We start from the raw sequence: 20450 nt of genomic DNA, 5'->3' as shown, positions 1-20450 counted from the left end.
TCTTTAGAAGGTTCTCTTTCCTTTCATCTTAGTTTTTTTTATAGTTCTACTATTGCAATGCCAAGCCAGTCAATGGGTGGATGATCAGTGCAGACTGACTTTGGGGCCAAACTATACAATTTCCAACCAAATATATAAACAAATTTGTAAGCAATCTTCTTTGGCAATACTGCTATGTACAAGCATTTGCAAAATCGTATTTATATTTATCATTTATCCTTAGCATCAACTGATTGGTATTTACCTGGGTAAATTTCATCTGCTTCATTCCATACACCACCTTCAATATGTCGCAAATGCTGGGCTATGGTCCTTGGAAATCTCTGCAATGATTCTCTCATGTATTTCTCTCGAATGCATAGAGCTTGATATATCCCCTTTCCAGCACGCTCAAAGTCATCAATGCTGACCTGCAATGTAGTAATGAAGTCATGAGTACTGCTTACACTGGTGTAGAATTCATTGACCACATAGGATATGAAGTGTTGATGCTAAACAGTGAGTAAGTAGAAAAGTGCTGAAAACATAGGGACATTAGGTAATCACTACCCCCTACCCTACATAACCCCCCCCCTCCCTGCTCCCCCCCAGCCTAGATGTTAACTCCTTTAATAGCCCCTAATTCTTTACTTCTCTCTACTCAGCACAGCGGAGCTCACAGACGCCATCCTCCAGCTCTCCGGTCTTCTTCCTTCCCTTTGGCAATATCCATCACTTTCGGAGCATGCGCCTTCGGCAACCTGGCCAGTCGCAGAAATTGTCATTCGTGCGCATTCGCAAATCGGAAGCTCAATTATGCTGAAAAATAGCAGCAGCAGTCAGGGAGAGAGGGGACTGGACATGGGGTATGTGCCCCAATCTTTATGCCCTAGGCACATGCCTACTTTGCCTTCCCCTAGTTCTGGCCCTGGTCCCAAGCATTCTGGATAACAGGTCCCATACCTATAGCAGTATTTTTATCTCTTCTCTAGAAATTCAAATGGAGGAAACCATATCATTGTGAAGCCCATTTATCAAACTGTATAAAAAATGTCACTGCATTTACACCATTTTTCCAGCAGATATGATTTCATATGGCATGATAAAGAGCACCCTTATTTATCGTGGTCTACAGTGAGCGTGTGTTATGTAATACATTAAAAAGAAAAAAGAATGTGAAGCAAGCATACTGAAGAGTAGAGTAAAAGGTCACAAAGTTTTTGTAAGAGATTAGGAGTGAGCAACGTCTGTTCTCAGGTTCCAATGGGGATCTGACTAATGGCATAAATAGATGTTACTGGCCCCCACGGCAAATACATTTTAAGGCCCCCAACATATCCAGAGGTTGTCCTTATTTACAAATATATGTTTGTATATGGATTTGCAATTGAAATGCTGAGTCTCTGTCCCAGCACAGATAATTCTGTGACACTAGAACATCACATAGGCTGGCTAAGCTTTACCTACACATTGGCTCACTCATTGGGATTTATAATACATCCTATGCTGTGTGCCAGATGAATTCTCTCATTTTAACACATTTGGTGATGTGTGATAAATCTGAATTAAAATTCTATAGCCATAGGAACACTGCAGAGGTTGCTATGACTTAACTGGTGCAGAATTTTGCTTATATTACACACAGAGGGGCTCACTCATTTATCAACACTGGCCAGATTTGCATATGGGCAGTAACCCATTGCAACCAATTAGCGATTAAACTGGGTAAAAAACTTAATTAGGAAAACAAGAAAACTCACTACAACATTGCTCTAAAAATTGGCTGGAATAGAAATCTTTATCTTTAAAATACTGATTATGTAAAATACCGATTGTGTTTACTGATTGTGAAGTGAGTTTAAAAATGTCCAGTACACGTGTTCCAAACAACTCTTACTCTAAACACTTAGGACTGCTTTCCATTTACAGTAACGTAACTCTCATTCCAGTCCTGTCAATTCTCTTCACCCATCTATAGATGTTAACATTAATTGTGTTACTTTGTGCTTCTAACATCACTTACAATACTAACTGTTGGAAAACAATTGTCTTCACTTACAGAGAAGCTGCACATGCAGTTCAGATCAGCTCCCTGCTAACAGGTTATGGTGATGCACAGAAAAGGTACAAGGGAGGGGGGAGAGCAGAGAGAACTTTGCGGCTGGGGGGCCCGGGGATGGTTTGGGGGGCCCCTATGGGCCCTGGGCCCCCAGTCCGACGCTGCTCTTATGTATGGCAGGCAGCAAAGGTATGCAAGTAAGATGTGAAAACTGCATTTCTTTATGGTGAAATTGATGAAGACCTATACATGGAACAACCACCTGGTTTTGTGAATCCAGAAACCATAGATTTGGTATGCATGCTTCAGAAGGGCCTATATGGACTTAAACAAGCTGCCAGAGCCTGGAATGAGAAAATAAATCAAGTTCTTTACATGGAGGATTTTCCAGAAGCAAGGCAGATCCATGTCTTTACAGTAAGAAAGAAACCAACAGATGGATATATGTATTAATCTATGTGGATGATATGCTAGTCTGTTTTGAGCAAGAAGAGGACAGTGATGATATTGTTCAAAGACTAAAGGCAAACTCTGAAATGAAAGATTTGCAAAATGTCACATATTACCTTGGAATACAAATTGAGAGAGATGAGGATGGAAGTTTCCTACCTAATCAGAAAAATAAAATTCAAGAACTGATAACCTATTGTGGAATGGAGGAAGCAAAGGAAGTAAAAACACCTATGGAAGTTGAATATCTGAAAGGCGAGAATGGTGAGTGATTGTTGACAGACAACCACCAATATCTAAAGGTTATTGGTAAATTGTTGTTCATAGTGACAGTGACAAGACCAGACATTGCAGCAGCAGTAGGAATACTTTGCAAAAAGGTTTCAGCTCCATCATGATTGGAATGCAGTAAAGTGCATCATAAAATACCTGAAAGGGACTGTCAATAAGAAGTTGACATTGCCAGCAGTACACATAGCAAAGTTAACTGGTTATGTAGACGCAGACTGGGCAGGTGATGTAAAAGATTGCAAGTCAACTACAGGATTTTTGTTTCAACTTGGAAAAGGCACCATATGTTGGACCAGCAGAAAACAAGCCACAGTAGCCTTATCATCAACAGAAGCTGAATATGTTGCCGCAGCACAAGCTTGTCAAGAAGTTATCTGATTACATCAACTCTAGATGGACTTGGGTATGGAGATACACGAACCAACCCTACTCTTGGAAGAAAACCAAGGATGTATTAAGTTGTCACAAACAGAAAAGGTAAACCAGCGTACTAAACATATTGATGTTAAATATCACCTTTTGAGGGGCTCTCAAGATCAGGGCATCATTGAATTGCAGTACTGTCCAACAGAGACTATGGTTGCAGACAGGCCAGGACTGGCAATCTGTGGGTTCTGGCAAATGCCAGAGGGGCTGCTGTGTGGTTCCATAGAAAGTTACCATATAGTGGGCTGGTAGGGGGCTGTTTGGGCCTCTGTGTACTTGAAATGGCAGGGCCTATTTTGACTCCCAGTCCAGGCCTGGTTGCAGATCTCCATACTGTTGAGAAGGGGTATAGGAAAACAACAGACAGAGATTGTTCCAGTGCATGTTACTTAATGCAGGGAAAGTCTATTGTTGCTTAGCAATGTGATATCATGTGGGACCTGTAACCCTGTGTGATTTTCTTCTTCCTCTTCCTGTGTATGCTCTCTATGAAAAGTTAATCTACAGTTAAAAGAGGGAACGAAACCTGTATAGGGGAGAGTGGGACTTAGGCAAGGGACCCCTTCCCCCAGGGCTTTAGGTACTTTGTCACGCAGCTGGGGCTGTTTGCCACCCCAGCCCCCCTTTCCCTCCCCCTGGACACATACAAAGGGAACAAAGGGAGAGATACCTGGTGGCGGGAAAAAAGGGGGCGGGCTGGGGGAGGTAAAGGGGGCTGGGGCAGAGAAGGGACAGATGCTTAAGGAGGAAACCAAGCCAGGAGCAGCAGACTAATTTTTGTTTTTGTAGAAAAAAGCAAGCAGGCAATACATAATTTAATGGGGACTAAAAAAGTAACGTTGAGAGAAATGCAACAGACTTTGGGGCTGCTGAACTTTGCATGTAGAATAATTCCAATGGGTCGGATATTTAAGAGAAGGTTGGAAAAGGCTACGACAGGGGTTAAAAAACCATTCCACAAAATAAGGATAACTAAGGAGTTAAGAGCAGATTTGGGTGTTTGGGATAGTTTTTTGACAGAATTTAACGGAATAAGGTTATGGTTATCTGAGACAAAGAATAACAGAGAATTGGAATTGTTAACAGATGCGTCAGGTAGCATTGGTTATGGAGCTTACTTTGCAGGAAAGTGGTGTGCTGGCAGGTGGCCGCAAGCATGGCGTGAGTTGGGTTTAACTAAGAATTTGACTTTGCTAGAGTTATTCCCCATAGTAGTAGCACTGGAGCTATGGGCAGGAGATTTTAGGGATAAAGCAATTCGGTTCATATCAGACAATATGGGGGTGGTGTGTGCAGTTAATAATTTATCATCGGATTCAGCCCCAGTAATCAATCTATTGAGACAGTTAGTTTTAATTTGCATGAGGTTTAACATCTCATTTAGAGCGCAGCACATCCCAGGTGTAGAGAACACATTGGCAGACGCATTGTCAAGGGAAAAATGGGATCTTTTCTTTAAATTGGCACCCAACGCAGCAAAAACACCTCATAATTGCCCTGATAATTTATGGCAGTTGGTGAACCTCTCTTAGAAGAGCTGTACGGGAAATCTGTATCCGAGAGAACTCTTGCCGCATACAAAAAGGCATGGAAAAGATGGCAACTATTCTGCGAAAGTGGTAAGAGGGAGGGCAGCACTAAGGATTTGTTGTCATTTCTGGCGTTAATGTATAGGGAGGGAAAATCAAAAGCAGGCGCCAGCGCCACGCTAGCGGCGATTTCCCATTTTTCAGTAGCAGAAGGTAGACCTGAGATAGTACGCAGCCCAGTAATTAGGAAAGTTATAAAAGGATGGGCAAGAGCGGAGGGCCCTAGAGTAGATGAGAGAGAACCAATAGTGGAAAGCAGGCTGACTCTGGTCATAAGGGCATTAAAAAAGGTCTGTTTTGATCAAGTTGAATATATGCTGTTCAGGGCAGCATTCACATTAGCATTTGGGGGGGTGTTGCGGTTAAGTGAATTGGTCCCCCCATCAAAAAAGGCAGCAGGGAAAGGTTTAATGGACAAGCACGTAGTTATACAAGAGGGGAAAGCATTGGTCTATGTTAGTAGATCTAAAACTGATCAGGAAGGGAAAGGGAGGTGGATAGGTATAGAGGCCACAGGTAAAATAACATGTACGGTCAAGGCACTGGTGAATTATAGGACAGTCCGGCCCGGGGGTGGGCAGCTGCTACTACTGCACAAAGACTCATCCCCCCTTTCTGCTTTCCAGTTTAGCCAGGTGCTGAAGAAGGCAGTAATAGTCAATGGTTGGGACCCAAAGAAATTTAGTTCACATTCTTTCAGAATAGGTGCAGCAACAGAGGCAGCAATGAGGGGGGAGTGTATAGAGAAGATAAAAAAGATGGGGAGATGGAAATCAGAGGCATATAGGAAGTATATACGGCCCGTGGAAAAAATGAGAAATGGAAGCTAACCCTGCATATGTATTTACTTCGCAGCAAGGTGTGGATCTGCTGTCAACATATTGGTCATAGGGCACTCATTTATTTTTTGGGCCAAAAAGCATGCAGCAGGGCAACAGCTGGGGTTACCAAAGGAACACATGAAGTTGGCATGGCAGGGTTGGAGAGGTATGAGATGGGAGCAGCTAAAAGGTAGGTTCTATAACGCGCTCCATCGAGTTAATTTCGTGCATTTAGTTATAATTCATACAGGGGGAAACGATCTCACGTCAAAAAAGACTCCAGCACTCATAGAGAACATGAGGGCCGACTTGTCGGAGATGCTGGAAAACAGGAAGGTCGGGGGGTTAGCTTGGTCAGACATTATACAGAGGAGCAATTGGAGGGGGGCAATTTCACCCAAAGGCGTGGAGAAAGCTAGAAAGAAAGTGAACCGGGCCATGCATAAATTCATGTGTTCCTTTGGGAAAGGTATCATAAGGCACGACAACATAAGAAGTAAGCAACACCAGTTCTTTAGGGAAGATGGAGTTCATCTGTCAAGTGAGGGTTTGGATCTGTTTTTAGGGAACATCGGGTCATTTATTCAGGAGTGGTGGAAGTCACAGGAGGTATAGGTGGGCCATGGAAAAGGACAGGTGGTACCCCTCCCCCCTTTTCCATTGGGTGGCGGCAGTGCGGCTCCAGGAGAAAAGACGGTTACAGTGCAGGCCTACCCTTTGGAGAGTCACTAGTGTGGAGCAGACTTTGACTGCACGGTCTTGTCTGAGTCATGCAAGGGGCTGGGGTTAGCGCCAGTTATGCACACGGTTGGGAGCAGGAGGATGGGCGACTGATTGGTCACAGAGGGCGCTTGGCCCCATGATCCCTGCTCCCTATGGTTGTCTATTACGGTGTGGGCACAATGCCCAGGTTGGTGATAGGAGCCGCAGCTGGGGGTCAGGGGGTACCTAGTCCTTTTTAGCAAAAAGTAATAAATAAAGAAAGTGACTTCCACACATATTTTGCACCAATTAAGTCTCTGTGTCATTCTTGAGGGGGATGAGAGATGCCCCAGGGGATAGGGGTATCCTTGGCCTAGAGGGAACGAAACCTGTATAGGGGAGAGTGGGACTTAGGCAAGGGACCCCTTCCCCCAGGGCTTTAGGTACTTTGTCACGCAGCTGGGGCTGTTTGCCACCCCAGCCCCCCTTTCCCTCCCCCTGGACACATACAAAGGGAACAAAGGGAGAGATACCTGGTGGCGGGAAAAAAGGGGGCGGGCTGGGGGAGGTAAAGGGGGCTGGGGCAGAGAAGGGACAGATGCTTAAGGAGGAAACCAAGCCAGGAGCAGCAGACTAATTTTTGTTTTTGTTTCCCACCCTCCCACCCTGTAGGTGGATGGAGGCTAAGAAGGTGCTCCAGGGTCTTCGGACCGATCGCCTAGATGGGGTCAGGAAGGAATTTTCCCCTGCGGTGCCAATTGGAAACACACACCGAAGGGTTTTTTCGCCTTCCTCTGGAGCATTATTATATGTGAAGTCAAAGGTACTCCCTGAAATCAGCTGCGGCTACAAATGTGTGGGGGTCAGCGGCAGTGCGGCTCCAGGAGAAAAGACGGTTACAGTGCAGGCCTACCCTTTGGAGAGTCACTAGTGTGGAGCAGACTTTGACTGCACGGTCTTGTCTGAGTCATGCAAGGGGCTGGGGTTAGCGCCAGTTATGCACACGGTTGGGAGCAGGAGGATGGGCGACTGATTGGTCACAGAGGGCGCTTGGCCCCATGATCCCTGCTCCCTATGGTTGTCTATTACGGTGTGGGCACAATGCCCAGGTTGGTGATAGGAGCCGCAGCTGGGGGTCAGGGGGTACCTAGTCCTTTTTAGCAAAAAGTAATAAATAAAGAAAGTGACTTCCACACATATTTTGCACCAATTAAGTCTCTGTGTCATTCTTGAGGGGGATGAGAGATGCCCCAGGGGATAGGGGTATCCTTGGCCTAATGATTATCAGGGCTTGAATGAGAGTTATGTTATTGTAAGTGGAGGGCAGTCCTAAAGGATATTTGGTAATAGTGAAAAAGTTCTCTGCAGTTTAGGAAAATGTGCAGCTCAATACTATTTATTTAATGGTGTCCTGTTCTGTAAATTAGAATAATGACATACACTAGAACAATTAATATAATATTTTCAAGCAGACAAGTGCTTGGAAGACAGTGAAAAAAAACATCCTTATTGTGCAAGCATACATCCATGCTGCCAGTCTGTTGATTCCTGATGCCCTTTTTTTGAAAAGTAGAAAGGTCATGCGTTCTATTTCAAATGTGCCAACTGAAACTGCAGGATCATTTTCAAAATGATTTACAGCTCAGCAGCTGTCACGGTAATCTTTTATTATGCTTTGCTATTTTATGAGGCACCTTCTTACATTACAGAACTTTAAAGGCTATGCAGAGACAACCACAAAGAGAAATGCAGAGCAAATAGAATAAACACCTAAAAAAAACATAAACAGACTTTCTTAGGGTTAAAAAGTTAAATACTGTATACTTCTGTAACAATGGTATTAACCTTTATTCTAATACTTCAGGGCAGTTATAGCACTACAATGTGCTACAAACACTGAGGGGTAGATTAAAGGAGAAAGAGAGGGATATTTACTTGGGGGTGCCAAAAGTTAGGCACCCCCAAGTGATTGTATATACTTACCTGACACCACAGATTGGTGCTCCTATCAGCAGAAGGAACCCGATGGCTCTGCAGTGCTCGCTAGAAGAACCCCTGGACCGGTGCAGTTTTTCTGCGGATAGGAGCACTGGCCAGCACTGTCAGGTAAGTATATATAATCACTTGGGGGTGCCTAACTTTTGGCACCCCAAGTAAATACCAACTTTCTTTCTCATTTAAAGAAAATTAAAACTGTTAAATTCTGACTGATTTCCACTGTAATAATTTTATCACATTGTCAGGAAAGCTTTTAGGGAATCAACACATTTGTCAGTCATTGAATGTTTCAGAATATGTGACTACTTAGAGCAGTTAAAGCAAGAGAGAAGGAAAGATATCCCTTATTTATCAATTAAACCCAATCACCATTCAAATTATATAGTTCTTTATTGTTATATTTTTTTTTTTTAAATAAGAAATACGGTTTCTATATACAAAACTGGATGTTTACAACTCTTGTTGATCTGTGAAAAAATTTATATATTTGTGCTACAAAGTCTTTATTCGGGTAGTGTTTGGATTAAAATTATATAATAATTATAAAGTGCTAGTGCAATAAATTAGTCCAATTCATTTATGCTCATTCATAACAGTTAAAGTGTCTTAGTGCTGATTTGAATTTAAAGTGACTTGTTGCAAATTAATTAAGTAAAAAGATCTTTAGCAACTTAAATAGTTAATAGTTAATGTTTCATTTTATATCCTTGTTTAAATTATTCAATTGATAAATAATAAAGTGCACAAGTGCTTGAATCAAAAATGCCAATTCATCCAGGAAAATTCATATACTTGCTAAGAATTTTCAGTTAAAATGGTATAGACTGTTTGTAAAACGGTCTATATTATTTTAACTGAAAATTTTGGGGGGGGAGGGGTTAGATAAATCTTTGATTTCTTTTATTACTTGCTTAGGAATCTACTCTTTATCTAAGCAATCTGCTTTGTCTCCTAAGCGCTCAGGGAATTGTGGGTTTGCAGGATAGCTAGCTCTTACTGAAGTTAGACAAGGTAACAGAGAGACCACACTCCCAGAAGCCCTGACTCCTCCAGCTTTGTGGGGTCCCGAAGATAGCCAAATATAAGACAGTCTAAACGGGACCTCTCCACCTACTACTATTTCCCTTTTCCTACTACTTTGTACAATCTGAGCAAGTATATGAATTTTCCTGGATGAATTGGCATTTTTGATTCAAGCATTTGTGCACTTTATTATTTATCAATTTAATCATTTAAACAAGGATAGAAAATGAAATATTAACTATTTAAGTTGCTAAAGATCTTTTTAGTTAATTAATTTGCAACAAGTCACTTTAAATTCAAATCAGCACTAAGACACTTTAAGTGTTATGAATGAACCCAAATTAATTGGACTAATTTATTGCACTAGCACTTTATAATTATTATATAATTTTAGTCCAAACACTACCCGAATAAGGGCTTATTAGCACAAATATATATATTTTTCACAGATCAACAAGAGTTGTAAACATCCAGTTTTGTATATAGCAACAGTGGTTTTTATATAAAAAAAAATATATATATATAGATATATATATATATATATATATATATATATATATATATATATATATATATATATATATATATATATATATAACAATAAAGAACTATATTATTTGAATTGTGATTGGGTTTAATTGATAAATAAGGGATATCTTTCCTTCTCTCTTGCTTTAACTACGAATATACTGACACAAGTCAGATCCTTTTTTGATCAAATTTGCTGAAGGTATCATTTTCCTTTAACATTTTTATCTGCAAAAGTGTATTTGATCCTTGATGAAAAATATCAGAAATAATGTAGAATAATTGTAAACGTTTGTCAAAAAGCTATCTTACCCCTGATGCAAAAGCTCCAGTGATCTTCACTTTCTGATAATCAGGCACAGTCAAGTAAAGTGGGAGATTCTGTTCTGCATCTTGGGAAACTTGCTGAGACTCCATTGTTGGCATTTTAAGAGCAACTGACCTGAAGAGCTCAAGGCGTTTTTTTCTAAAAGAGAGAAAAAAATAACGACAATTGGATTTCATTATAAATTATATTGGAAAGGTTCTTCCTTTTTAACAAAAACAATGTAGTTATAGTTGTAATTACATGAATAAGAGCAGGGGCGGAACTACCGGGGGAGCAGGGGGTGCGGGCGGGCCAGGGCCCGCACCCCTCAGGGCCCCCCGGCAGTCCGCCCGCCGCATGTTCCCTGGCCAGTTCCGGGTGTACGGACCGCCCGCCGCATGTTCCCCGGCCAGTTCCGGGTGTACGGAGGGGGGCGGGGGGCCCAGCTGCGCGTCCTGCGCCAGGGCCCGCCCCCCTCTAGTTCCGTTTCTGAATAAGAGCAATGTTTTGGTTCACCAAAAATATTTGTTGTTCACAAATCAGTGAGGATTAATATAAGTTTCAGCTCACTGAAATAAGGCACTTTCTAAATATAATAAATTAAGCATTCTGTACAGTTTATTAAATAATCAAGTAACTCGCTCTCAGCAACCTGTCAATCTTAAAGGGGTTGTTCACCTTTGAGTTAATTTTTTGTATGATTTAGAGACTGATATTCTGAAACAATTTGCAGTTGATTTTCATTTTTTATTATTTGTAGTTTTTGAGTTATTTCGCTTTTTATTCAGCAGCTCTCCGGTTTGTAATTTCAGCAATCTGGTTGCTAGGGTACAAGCTACCCTAGCAACCATGCACTGATTTGAAAAAGAGACTGGAATATGAATAGGAAAGGGCCTGAATAGAAACATGAGTAATAATAAGTAGCAATAACAATACATTTGTAGCCTTACGGAGCATTTGTTGACCCGTTTTACCAATATTTATTGTAATTGTATATTAATTAGGGCCTCATGGGGCCCCTATACCACCTGGGCACCCCTGCAGCCACAGGGTCTGTTTCCACTGTTCTTACACCCCTGAGTGACCCCCATTTGAAAGCTGGAAAGAGTCAGAAAAAGGTAAACAATTTAAAAACCATGAAAAAAAATTAATGAAGACCAATTGAAAAGTTGCTTAGAATTGGCCATTACTTAACTTAAAGGTGAATTGCTCCTTTAATGCTGTCTTTGTGCAGAGGTCTGGCTCAGATTTTAATTGACAGGTTGGTCTAATAAGTCTTTTTAGACTCTCTTTCCTAGCAGTTATTTTAAAGCTTACGGAAAAACCAACTCCAGCACAAACAAAAGCTAACATAATAACAGACTCTGGCACATACCCTGCATGCAGCACAACAGGATTTCCATCAGAGCTGAGTGAGCTTTGATGCATCTTCTAGACTAATGATGACCGACCAGTAGCTTGTGAGCAACATGTTGCTCTCCAACCCCTTGGATGTTGCTCCCAGTGGCCTCCAAACAAGAGCCTATTTTTGAATTCCTGGCATTGAGGCAAGTTTTGGTTGTATAAAAACCAGATGCACTGCCAAACAGAGCCTCATTGTAGGTTGACAATCCACATAGGGGCTACAAAATGGCCAATCACAGTGCTTATTTGGCACCCCAAGAACATTTTTCATGCTAGCATTGCTCCCCTAACTCCTTTTACTTCTGAATGTTGCTCACGGGTTCAAAAGGTTGGGGATCCCTGTTCTAGACAAAGGGTAACTGCCAATGAAAATCTGACTTTACCTACTGCATTATGAGAGAATAAAGAGACCCAGATTGCTGAATGTGGGACAGTGAAGAGTAACTTGATTTCATAAACGATACAAACTTTTTAATTGATTATATTTAGAGTTTCTTTTTTCAGTGAGATTAAGTTTATATCAATCTTTAATTGTCATAATAGATCCCCTTTAAGCAAGCTGGTTCACATTATGCTTTGTGAAAATTACTGTACATACTATAAGAATAAGTGACAGAAAACTTGAATATCTGTTAAATAGCTTATTTTATATAAGAACCCCTATTATTGTTTCTTGGAACCTAGACATTTTCAAACTTTGTATTCCAATAGGTTACCTTTTTTCCTGTGCCTCCTTTGTATCCATTTTTATTAAATGTTCTGTCATCTCATGGTGAGAGATGGGCACGTGTTCCGTAACATCAAATGGGGATATTTCTGTCTTACTTTCTACATCAAGAACCTCTGACGCAAACACTTTCTCCGCAAGGGAGCGTATCACTTCATTGCTTTCTGGGGAAAAACAAAACAGCAGTGTCAATGTTATCTTCCAGAAAACATAACCACTTAAGGGCAGCTAAAGCCAAGATTACAGTTAATGAGTATGTCTATCTGTGATTGTCTATATATGCTATGGCATCATGGGCAAAATCCTAATGGAAGATTTTGCACTGTATTTCCGAAAAAATCGTAGCTTTAAGGCGTTTTTATAGAAAAATCGTAGGATTTGGGCAGAAAGTCCAAAAAAAAAAAGTCAGTGAGGATTTGGTCAGAGTAGTTTTCAGAAAATAGTGAGAACTAGTTGGACTTAAAGGGGAAAATAGATTTTTTTGGGGGGAAAACTCGATTTTTTTCTGGATTTATTAGTCCTATGGTGTAAAATGTCTGATGAAAAAAGTACTCCAACTCAGACCTGCTGAGAACATATAAAAGTCAATGGCAGGTGTCCCCTTTACAACTGGAAGATTTTCTGAATTGGCCTGGGTTTCTGAAAAATTGCAGGTTTAGGTTGATTTTACTGAAAAGTCATAGGATTTGGGGACTTTCTTTTAAGATCTTATCGTGACTTTTTCCGCACAAGAAAAATTCATGAAATGTATTGATAAATAGGGGGGGGAGTCAATGTAGATTTGGCCAGAGTCGTTTTTTAGAAAATAGTGAGAATATTTGGGATTTTAATAAATACCCATTGAAAGTTACCTATAGGTCATGTTCATTATTTTTTTCGCTGATAGATGTGCTTTTGTAAGTAATTGTTACTGGAAGTTCCTAAACCTGACTGTTTTGCCAACCTGACTGTCCCTTCTTATGCTGACAGAGTTTCTAATGCTAACAGAATATGTCTGCACAAATATGGCAGCCCTCTCATAGAGGAAAATGGGGGTAAGAAAGATAATGTTATAACATCAGACAAATTATACAAATTATAAATAGCATTCAAAGACAATATTATGATATATATAAAAGGTTATTTTCTGGTGTCAGTATCTCTTTAAACAACTTTTCTTTATACCAAACTGGTATGAAGCCATAAGCAAAGGGATATGTGAACATTATAGACAAAACAATATCTTACAGGGAAACCATTGCAAAGACCCATATTCCTTCCCAGGCATGCAGTTTTGCATCAGAGTAAAGTGAGTGAAACTGCACAGATAAATAAGCAGTAGATGAATGATTCCATAACAATGTCTACTATGGAAGAGATGTTTCTTTGCCTTCATAACCAAGATAGCCAACATTTGATGCATCTTTGAAACCACAACATGGTGAAACTAAAACTAAGGTTCTTGCGGTGATTTAGTCAAGCTGTTTGTTGACAGTGTCTCAAGATCTACGTAAAAAGCAAAAAGTCTAATCTGTGCTGTATTCAATGTATTCAATGCATAGGTGTGGTGTTTACAGAACAATTTGTAGCAGCTTTGAGAGAGCTGGTTGTTACCTGTGACTTTGGGAATCTAACAGATGAAATGCTAAGAGACCAAATAGTGGAAAAAACAAACTCACCTCGCATTAGAGAGAGTGCTTCTAGAGCAGGATTTAACCCTTGCAAAGGCTATTACAGTTGCTAGCAAAATTGAAACAGCAGTGGCAGAGGCTAAAACTCTCAGTCAGGGAACTGTGGGGAATGTATAGACTGTGAATCCAGCAATGTGGCCTAATAATGCACAGTCACAGGCAAAATACAGTGCTAAGGAAAGGGATTCACCTACACTGCAAAACCGTGCAGCAAATACAAATAAAAAAATACTGCTTTCACTGTGGTTCAACACAACACACTGCAAATTATGTCCTGCAAAAGCTTTACAGTGACGCAAATGCAGAAAAGTAGGACATTTTGCTAAGATCTGCGATTGTTCTGCTAAGGATGTTCATGAAGTCACTACTACAAATGTCACAGTATTAAGTGTGGATAAAGCTGGTACATTTATCCCAGACAAGTTTATATGCACTGTCAGTGTCAGTACTGCTTCTGCTGACAAAGGACACTCCATTAACCTGATGCTTGATACAGGTTCAGCTGTTTCTATACTACCAATGGATATTTTCTTGAAATACTTTGCAAAAGATCCGCTTGTTGCACCTGCCTTGAAACTGGTCAGTTACTTAAAGGATCCAATCCCTGTGCTCGGTTGCTTGCCAGTGACTGAACAATTTGAATCAAATACTGCAAAATGTGACTTTTACATTGTGAATAAGGGTACTGCTATACTTGGAAGGGATCTCTCTGCTGCATTAAACCTACAATTAGTTGATGGTCTCATTACTACAGCACCAGTGCCTGCCACACAGCCAGTGTCTAAAATGTCACCACAAAGCAACAATTCACTGGGTTGTGCATAGAACTTTGTACACAAAGTTAAGTTGAGACCAGATTTAAAACCAGTACCATTCCCTGATTCAGCATGGGAAAAACTTGCTATTTATATTGTCGGTCCTTTTACAGATGCTCCTATAGACTGTAGATTTGCTATAACCTTGATAGACTATTACAGTAAATGGCCTGAAATAACATTTGTTTCTCATATAACATCAGCTATAGTAATAACATTTCTGTCTACAGTCTTCAGCAGAGACGGTAATCCAAAGATGTTAATATCAGACAACAGACCACAGTTTGTCTCATATGAGTTTGAATTTTTTCTGAGAGAGAGGAATATTGTGCATTGGAAGTCTTCGGTGTATTACCCACAAGCAAATGGAGAAATCGAGCGATTCAACAGAAGTCTGAAAGAAGCACTACAGACAGCAAATCTTACTGGGAAATCTTGGAAAGTATTTACAACAGAGTTCCTACATAACTACAGAGCAACGTGCCATTCAACAACCCAATCATCTCCAGCTGAATTATTACATGGCAGACAGATGCGCACTAAGTTACATGTTGCAGACATCAAATTTCCACAAAATACTGTGCCTACAAAATCATCTACTGCTGACATTGTGAAACATCAACAAGCCAAATGCAAGGCTTATACTGACAGAAAACGTGGTGCAAGAGAAGTAAACTTTCAGCCTGGATCTTTAGTCAGAATTAAGAAACCAGGAATACTGAAACAAAGGCAATCTAAATTTACTACACCACTTGAAGTGAGACGCCAACGAGGACAATACACATATGAACTGTCTGATGGACACATATGGAATGCAAGTTGTCTGGCTCCTGTTAGATATGACTTTGGAGAAGCTCCATTTGATGAAGGACATTTTCCTACTCCTGATGTCAACTGCAATAGGCCTGAAGAAAGTGAACCTATAAGGCATACTGAGAGAATCAGAAAAATACCTGCATGGACCCAGGACTATGTGATGTGAAAAATGCATAATATTGTTATAAAATGCATACTGTTTAATTGTTGCTGTTTATTATAGTTGTCCAATTGCTTTCCTACTGTAGGGGGAATATGTGATGTTTGTACAAATGGCCTGTAGCTGTCACTGTGCTCATACTTATACTGTGCATACTTCCTGGTAGCTTAAAATTGAAAGTTACTGTTGTGTAATGCCTGCATGAGAGCCTGCTAATAAAGCACTGTTATACTCTACTGATCCTCGGCTACGAGATCTACGGATCACCAGCTAAAGGTCTACTGGTAGATCCAGATCTACCTTTTGGGCACCCCTGGTCTAGATGTACCAGTGTGAAAACCCATCTCATTGTTTGGTAAATAGAAATCATGCGTTCGTTTCCAAACATTGTCATTGAACAATTTTACATGCTAAGTGAGACCAAGTCAGTTGGGGTGGCACCTAATGATAAATGTATTTTTATTTAATCACTAATTCCGATTTACCCTGTACCACTGGAGTCGGCGTAGCCCCACTATAAGCATCAAGCAACAGATGCTAAATTGGTGAAACAATCAAGACTGACATAACAAAACATCAGAATAGGCATAATAAACAAATGGCATGTCAAAAACGGAGCACTGCTTTATGGAAACGAAAGTCAATGAAATACATAATAGATGAATGAATATAATATGGCAGAATGGAAGGTAGCTGGTTATTATAACCTTTAGTCATGACATAGAAAGTGATTATAATTTTTATTACTGCGCTGTGGAATTGTCCATTGGGAGCCAAATAATTTTCTTTATACATACTTAAAGGGGTGGTTCACCTTTAAGTTAACTTTTAGTATGTTATGGAATGACCAATTATGAGCAACTTTTCATTTCAACTTTTTATTTTTTATCGTTTTTTAATTGTTTGCGTTTTTCTTCTGGCTATTTCCAGCTTTTAATTGGGGGTCACTGACCACTAAGTGTCAGGGCCCGAAGGCTCTGTTGGAGTTTTGCGGCCCAAAGACGAAGCTTAGAGTTTAATGCAGGTCATGGTATCAAAAGGGTTAGACAACAGAGTAAACAAAATCCAGGCAAGGGGTCAATCCAGGCAGCAAGGTTTGTTATCTGATAAATAGGCCGAGGTCAAATAAAAAGAATCAAAGTATTTAGCAAAGATCACACCCAGGAACTCACAAAGATGTACCTATTTTTGGGCAAGGTCTGAACTGTTCTGGTGACTTAAAGGACCAGTAACATCAAAAAAATTTTTTAAAAAATTCGTTAGTACACAGCGAAAAAAAAACACATACACAAATTATACTTTAAAAAAGCAAAGTCTTTATTAAGAAATAACTTACAGAAATTCTGCTTCCTGTCTTCTACAGAAATGGCGAAAGGGCGACCATCCATTCAGCGACGCTTGATTTCTCCTCCCTGGCTCTCTGCTGCTGGATCCTTCAGCTGCCACATTCTGTGCTTTCTGTAGTGCAGCGGCGCTTCCAGCAGGAACTTGAGGTGGATCTGCGGTGCCGGTGTTCCTATGGGACATGTTCTCTCTCTCATTGCTGTAACAGCTCAGGCACTGCTGAGCTGCCGGGCTCTGCATCCAGCTGACTACAAGTCCCTGCGTCCCACTGCCGGTAACGCTTTTAGAGAAGCTGCCCAGCAGATGGGACGGATGCATGTTGGGACTTGTAGTTTTGTCGGTAGCTGCGAAGCGCCAGAGAGAAACAGTTGCAGCGGGTGCGCGCAGCGGGTGCGCGCAGCTGCGAGGGCGCACTACCGGTTGTCCCAGCAAACTGTGAAGAGAACTGTGAAGAGTCTTCTTTCTCCCCTTGCCACACAGCTGCGCTACAGAGAACTGACCAGGACTCACCTCCCCGGGCGGAGGGGGATCTTGTAGGGCCTGAGCTGTTACAGCTGTGATAGAGAGATCATGGCCCATAGGAACACCAGCACCGCAGATCCGCCTCAAGTTCCTGCTGGAAGCGCCGCTGCACTACAGAAAGCACAGAATGTGGCAGCTGAAGGATCCAGCAGCAGAGAGCCAGGGAGGAGAAATCAAGCGTCGCTCAATGGATGGTCGCCCTTTCGCCGTTTCTGTAGAAGACAGGAAGCAGAGTTTCTGTAAGTTATTTCTTAATAAAGACTTTGCTTTTTTAAAGTATAATTTGTGTATGTGGTTTTTTTTTCGTTGTGTACTAACAAATTTTTTAAAAAAATTTTTTGATGTTACTGGTCCTTTAAACAGGCCAGTTTTCGTGCCAAACGGACGCGCTGGCATCATGACGCTGCGTGCTGACGTTACGCACCATGACGCAATGGCCTTCTGATGCTCTGGTGTAAGGATGTTGTGCACGTTTGACGCACTTGCGTCAGAACATGCCACGAAGGAGTACTGGAGGCCGCCATCCTGCCAAATGGAACCAGAACCGTCATCTTGCCGAAGAGGACCAGAGCGGTGAGTATTCCTTACATAAAGCTACAAATGTATTATTATTGCTACAGTTTATTACACATCCCTCTATGCAGGCCTTCTCCTATTCATAGTCCAGTCTCTTCTTCAAATCAGTGCATGGTTGCTAGGATAATTTGGACCCTAGCAACCAGATTGCTGAAACTGCAAACTGGAGAGGTGCTGAATAGAAAACTAAATAACTCAAAACACATAAATAATAAAAAATGAAAAGCCATTGCAAATTGTCTCAGAATATCACTCTCTACATGATATTAAAAGTTAAGACACACCCACCTATCAATATTTTTCCCTGACATTTTCATTATGGCAGAGATATTTTGGAGGAAAAAATGTCATGGGTACAACTAATTCAAAAAGGTTGTACATATGACACAAAAAATAGCCACAACCACTTTTTAACATTTTTTTTAAATTGTCGGTAAGAGGCTGAAAAATGACAGAAACATGGTCTAATATCATAATACTAATATAATACTAATATAATATAATATGACAATACAATATTTGTATAATATATATAATATTTTTATACAACATTTTTATGACATTTTACTTTACCGACATTTTTGTGAACCCCCTCCTAATGCCTTCAACATGGGGAACCATTTCTTACACTATAGGTTATATCTCATGTCACAATACATGCTAAAATGAGATATGGTGATTAGTACTAGATCTAGACCAGTGATCCTTAACCAGTGGCTCGTGAGCAACATGTTGCTCACCAACCCTTTGGTTGTTGCTCCCAGTGGCCTCAAAGCAGGTGCATATTTTTGAATTCCTGGCTTGGAGGCAAGTGTACTGCCAAACACCTCATTTATGCTGCGTGTCCACATAGGGGGTTCCAAATGGCCAATCACATCACTTATTTGGCAACCCCCAGAAACTTTATGCATGCTTGTGATGCTCTCCATCTCTTTTTACATACAACAATAGAAAATCTCCATCAGATGCAATAAAAATGATTATGAGTAGCTGTTAGCACCAGCAGTGACAGAAATTCTGCGGGTCCATCACGCAAGAAATAAACTCAAAAAACAGAATGCTAAACAGTATTTGTATTATGGGATATAAATATTACCTGAAATGATACAACTGTAAACAAAAAACTGCAAGCAAATTCTACCTGTATCTGACGATTCAGCACTAACAATGGCCGATGTTTGGGTGCCTTGAAAGGCATCTGATTCTAAATTTTCCATCCAGCCCGATCGACGAGCCGACCAGTATCCAGGTCTTCTGCCGATATCGGTCGGCTCTTTTCCCACCATACACGCACCGAATATCGTGTGAAAATTTGTTTTGTACAATATTATCTGTGCGTCTATGGCCACCTTAACAGAGACACCCTAGCTCTCTATGGATCCTGTTTCTATGTAGTGGCAAGTAGCCAGTTGCTAAAACCAGAAAAGGTAAAATGTGTATTCTCTATAAAATATATTTTGTATAAGTTTAAAGCTCATAGGCTTAGGTAAGGTGAAGGTGGCATGGTTACTTACTAAGTATATCCCCCATAGTGATGCAGAATCTTCTCAGTTGAGCAGACGAGTAAAGGGACGGAACTGCCACTGAGCAAATATCTGATGTTACGTGTATATCTTTAATGGTAATGTGACACTGAAACTTTAAAAGGGTAGCAGTCTAACTATTTCCAGCAAATACTAAAAGAATTTGCCAGAGCAGCAGATGCAGCTGGTCTCTCTCCTGCCAACGAAATCCACACAACATTGTGGCGCTAAACCCAGAGCACTCTGACCTTTTTTTCCTTCACACTAAGGAAGATGCTAACATGGATTGAGGGAGATAGAGAGAACAGCTGCAGATAGCGATACTTCCATGATTACATACAACCTCAGTATAAAAGAAATAACATATAGAAGCAAACTGCTCTGCACTCAAGGTTCTAGGGATGCACCGAATCCAGGATTCGGTTCAGGATTCGGCCAGGATTCTGCCTTTTTCAGCAGGATTCGGCCGAATCCTTATGCCCGAATCGGTGCAAATGTTTGCACAAAATCTCATTTTTGCACACACATCATAAGGGTAACACTGTTGCAACACCGCCAGTCAAAATACACTTGTTCACCTGTCATTTTTGAATAATATTTTTATTTTGTAAAACAAAATATTTTTTTTACAACATAAAACAAGATTTAGGGGCCGATTCACTAACTTCGAGTGAAGGATTCAAAGTTAAAAAACTTCGAATTTCGAAGGTTTTTTTGGGC

General features: G+C 40.7%; 1 protein-coding gene across 2 annotated transcripts in view; it reads right to left on the bottom strand.

Annotated features, from left to right (window-relative positions):
• The window catches only part of ampd1.S (adenosine monophosphate deaminase 1 S homeolog), a 46434-nt gene extending 26636 nt beyond the window's left edge, over positions 1 to 19798 (bottom strand). The window contains exons 1-4 of one of the 2 annotated variants that reach the window (XM_018249186.2): positions 19722 to 19798; positions 12294 to 12468; positions 10179 to 10332; positions 245 to 410 (exon numbers count right to left, since the gene is read on the bottom strand). In XM_018249186.2, coding sequence (XP_018104675.1) covers positions 245 to 410; positions 10179 to 10332; positions 12294 to 12468; positions 19722 to 19737 — 511 coding nt within the window. In that variant the 5' untranslated portion in view covers positions 19738 to 19798. Of the gene's footprint in view, positions 1 to 244; positions 411 to 630; positions 799 to 10178; positions 10333 to 12293; positions 12469 to 19721 lie in introns of those variants that run through there. The other variant, XM_041583732.1, reaches the window with a different exon arrangement.
• Positions 19799 to 20450: the final 652 nt, after the last annotated feature.

The sequence above is a fragment of the Xenopus laevis genome, chromosome 2S, assembly GCF_017654675.1.
Source record: "Xenopus laevis strain J_2021 chromosome 2S, Xenopus_laevis_v10.1, whole genome shotgun sequence".
Taxonomy (NCBI): domain Eukaryota; kingdom Metazoa; phylum Chordata; class Amphibia; order Anura; family Pipidae; genus Xenopus; species Xenopus laevis.
This window is presented reverse-complemented; position numbering and strand designations above follow the sequence as displayed.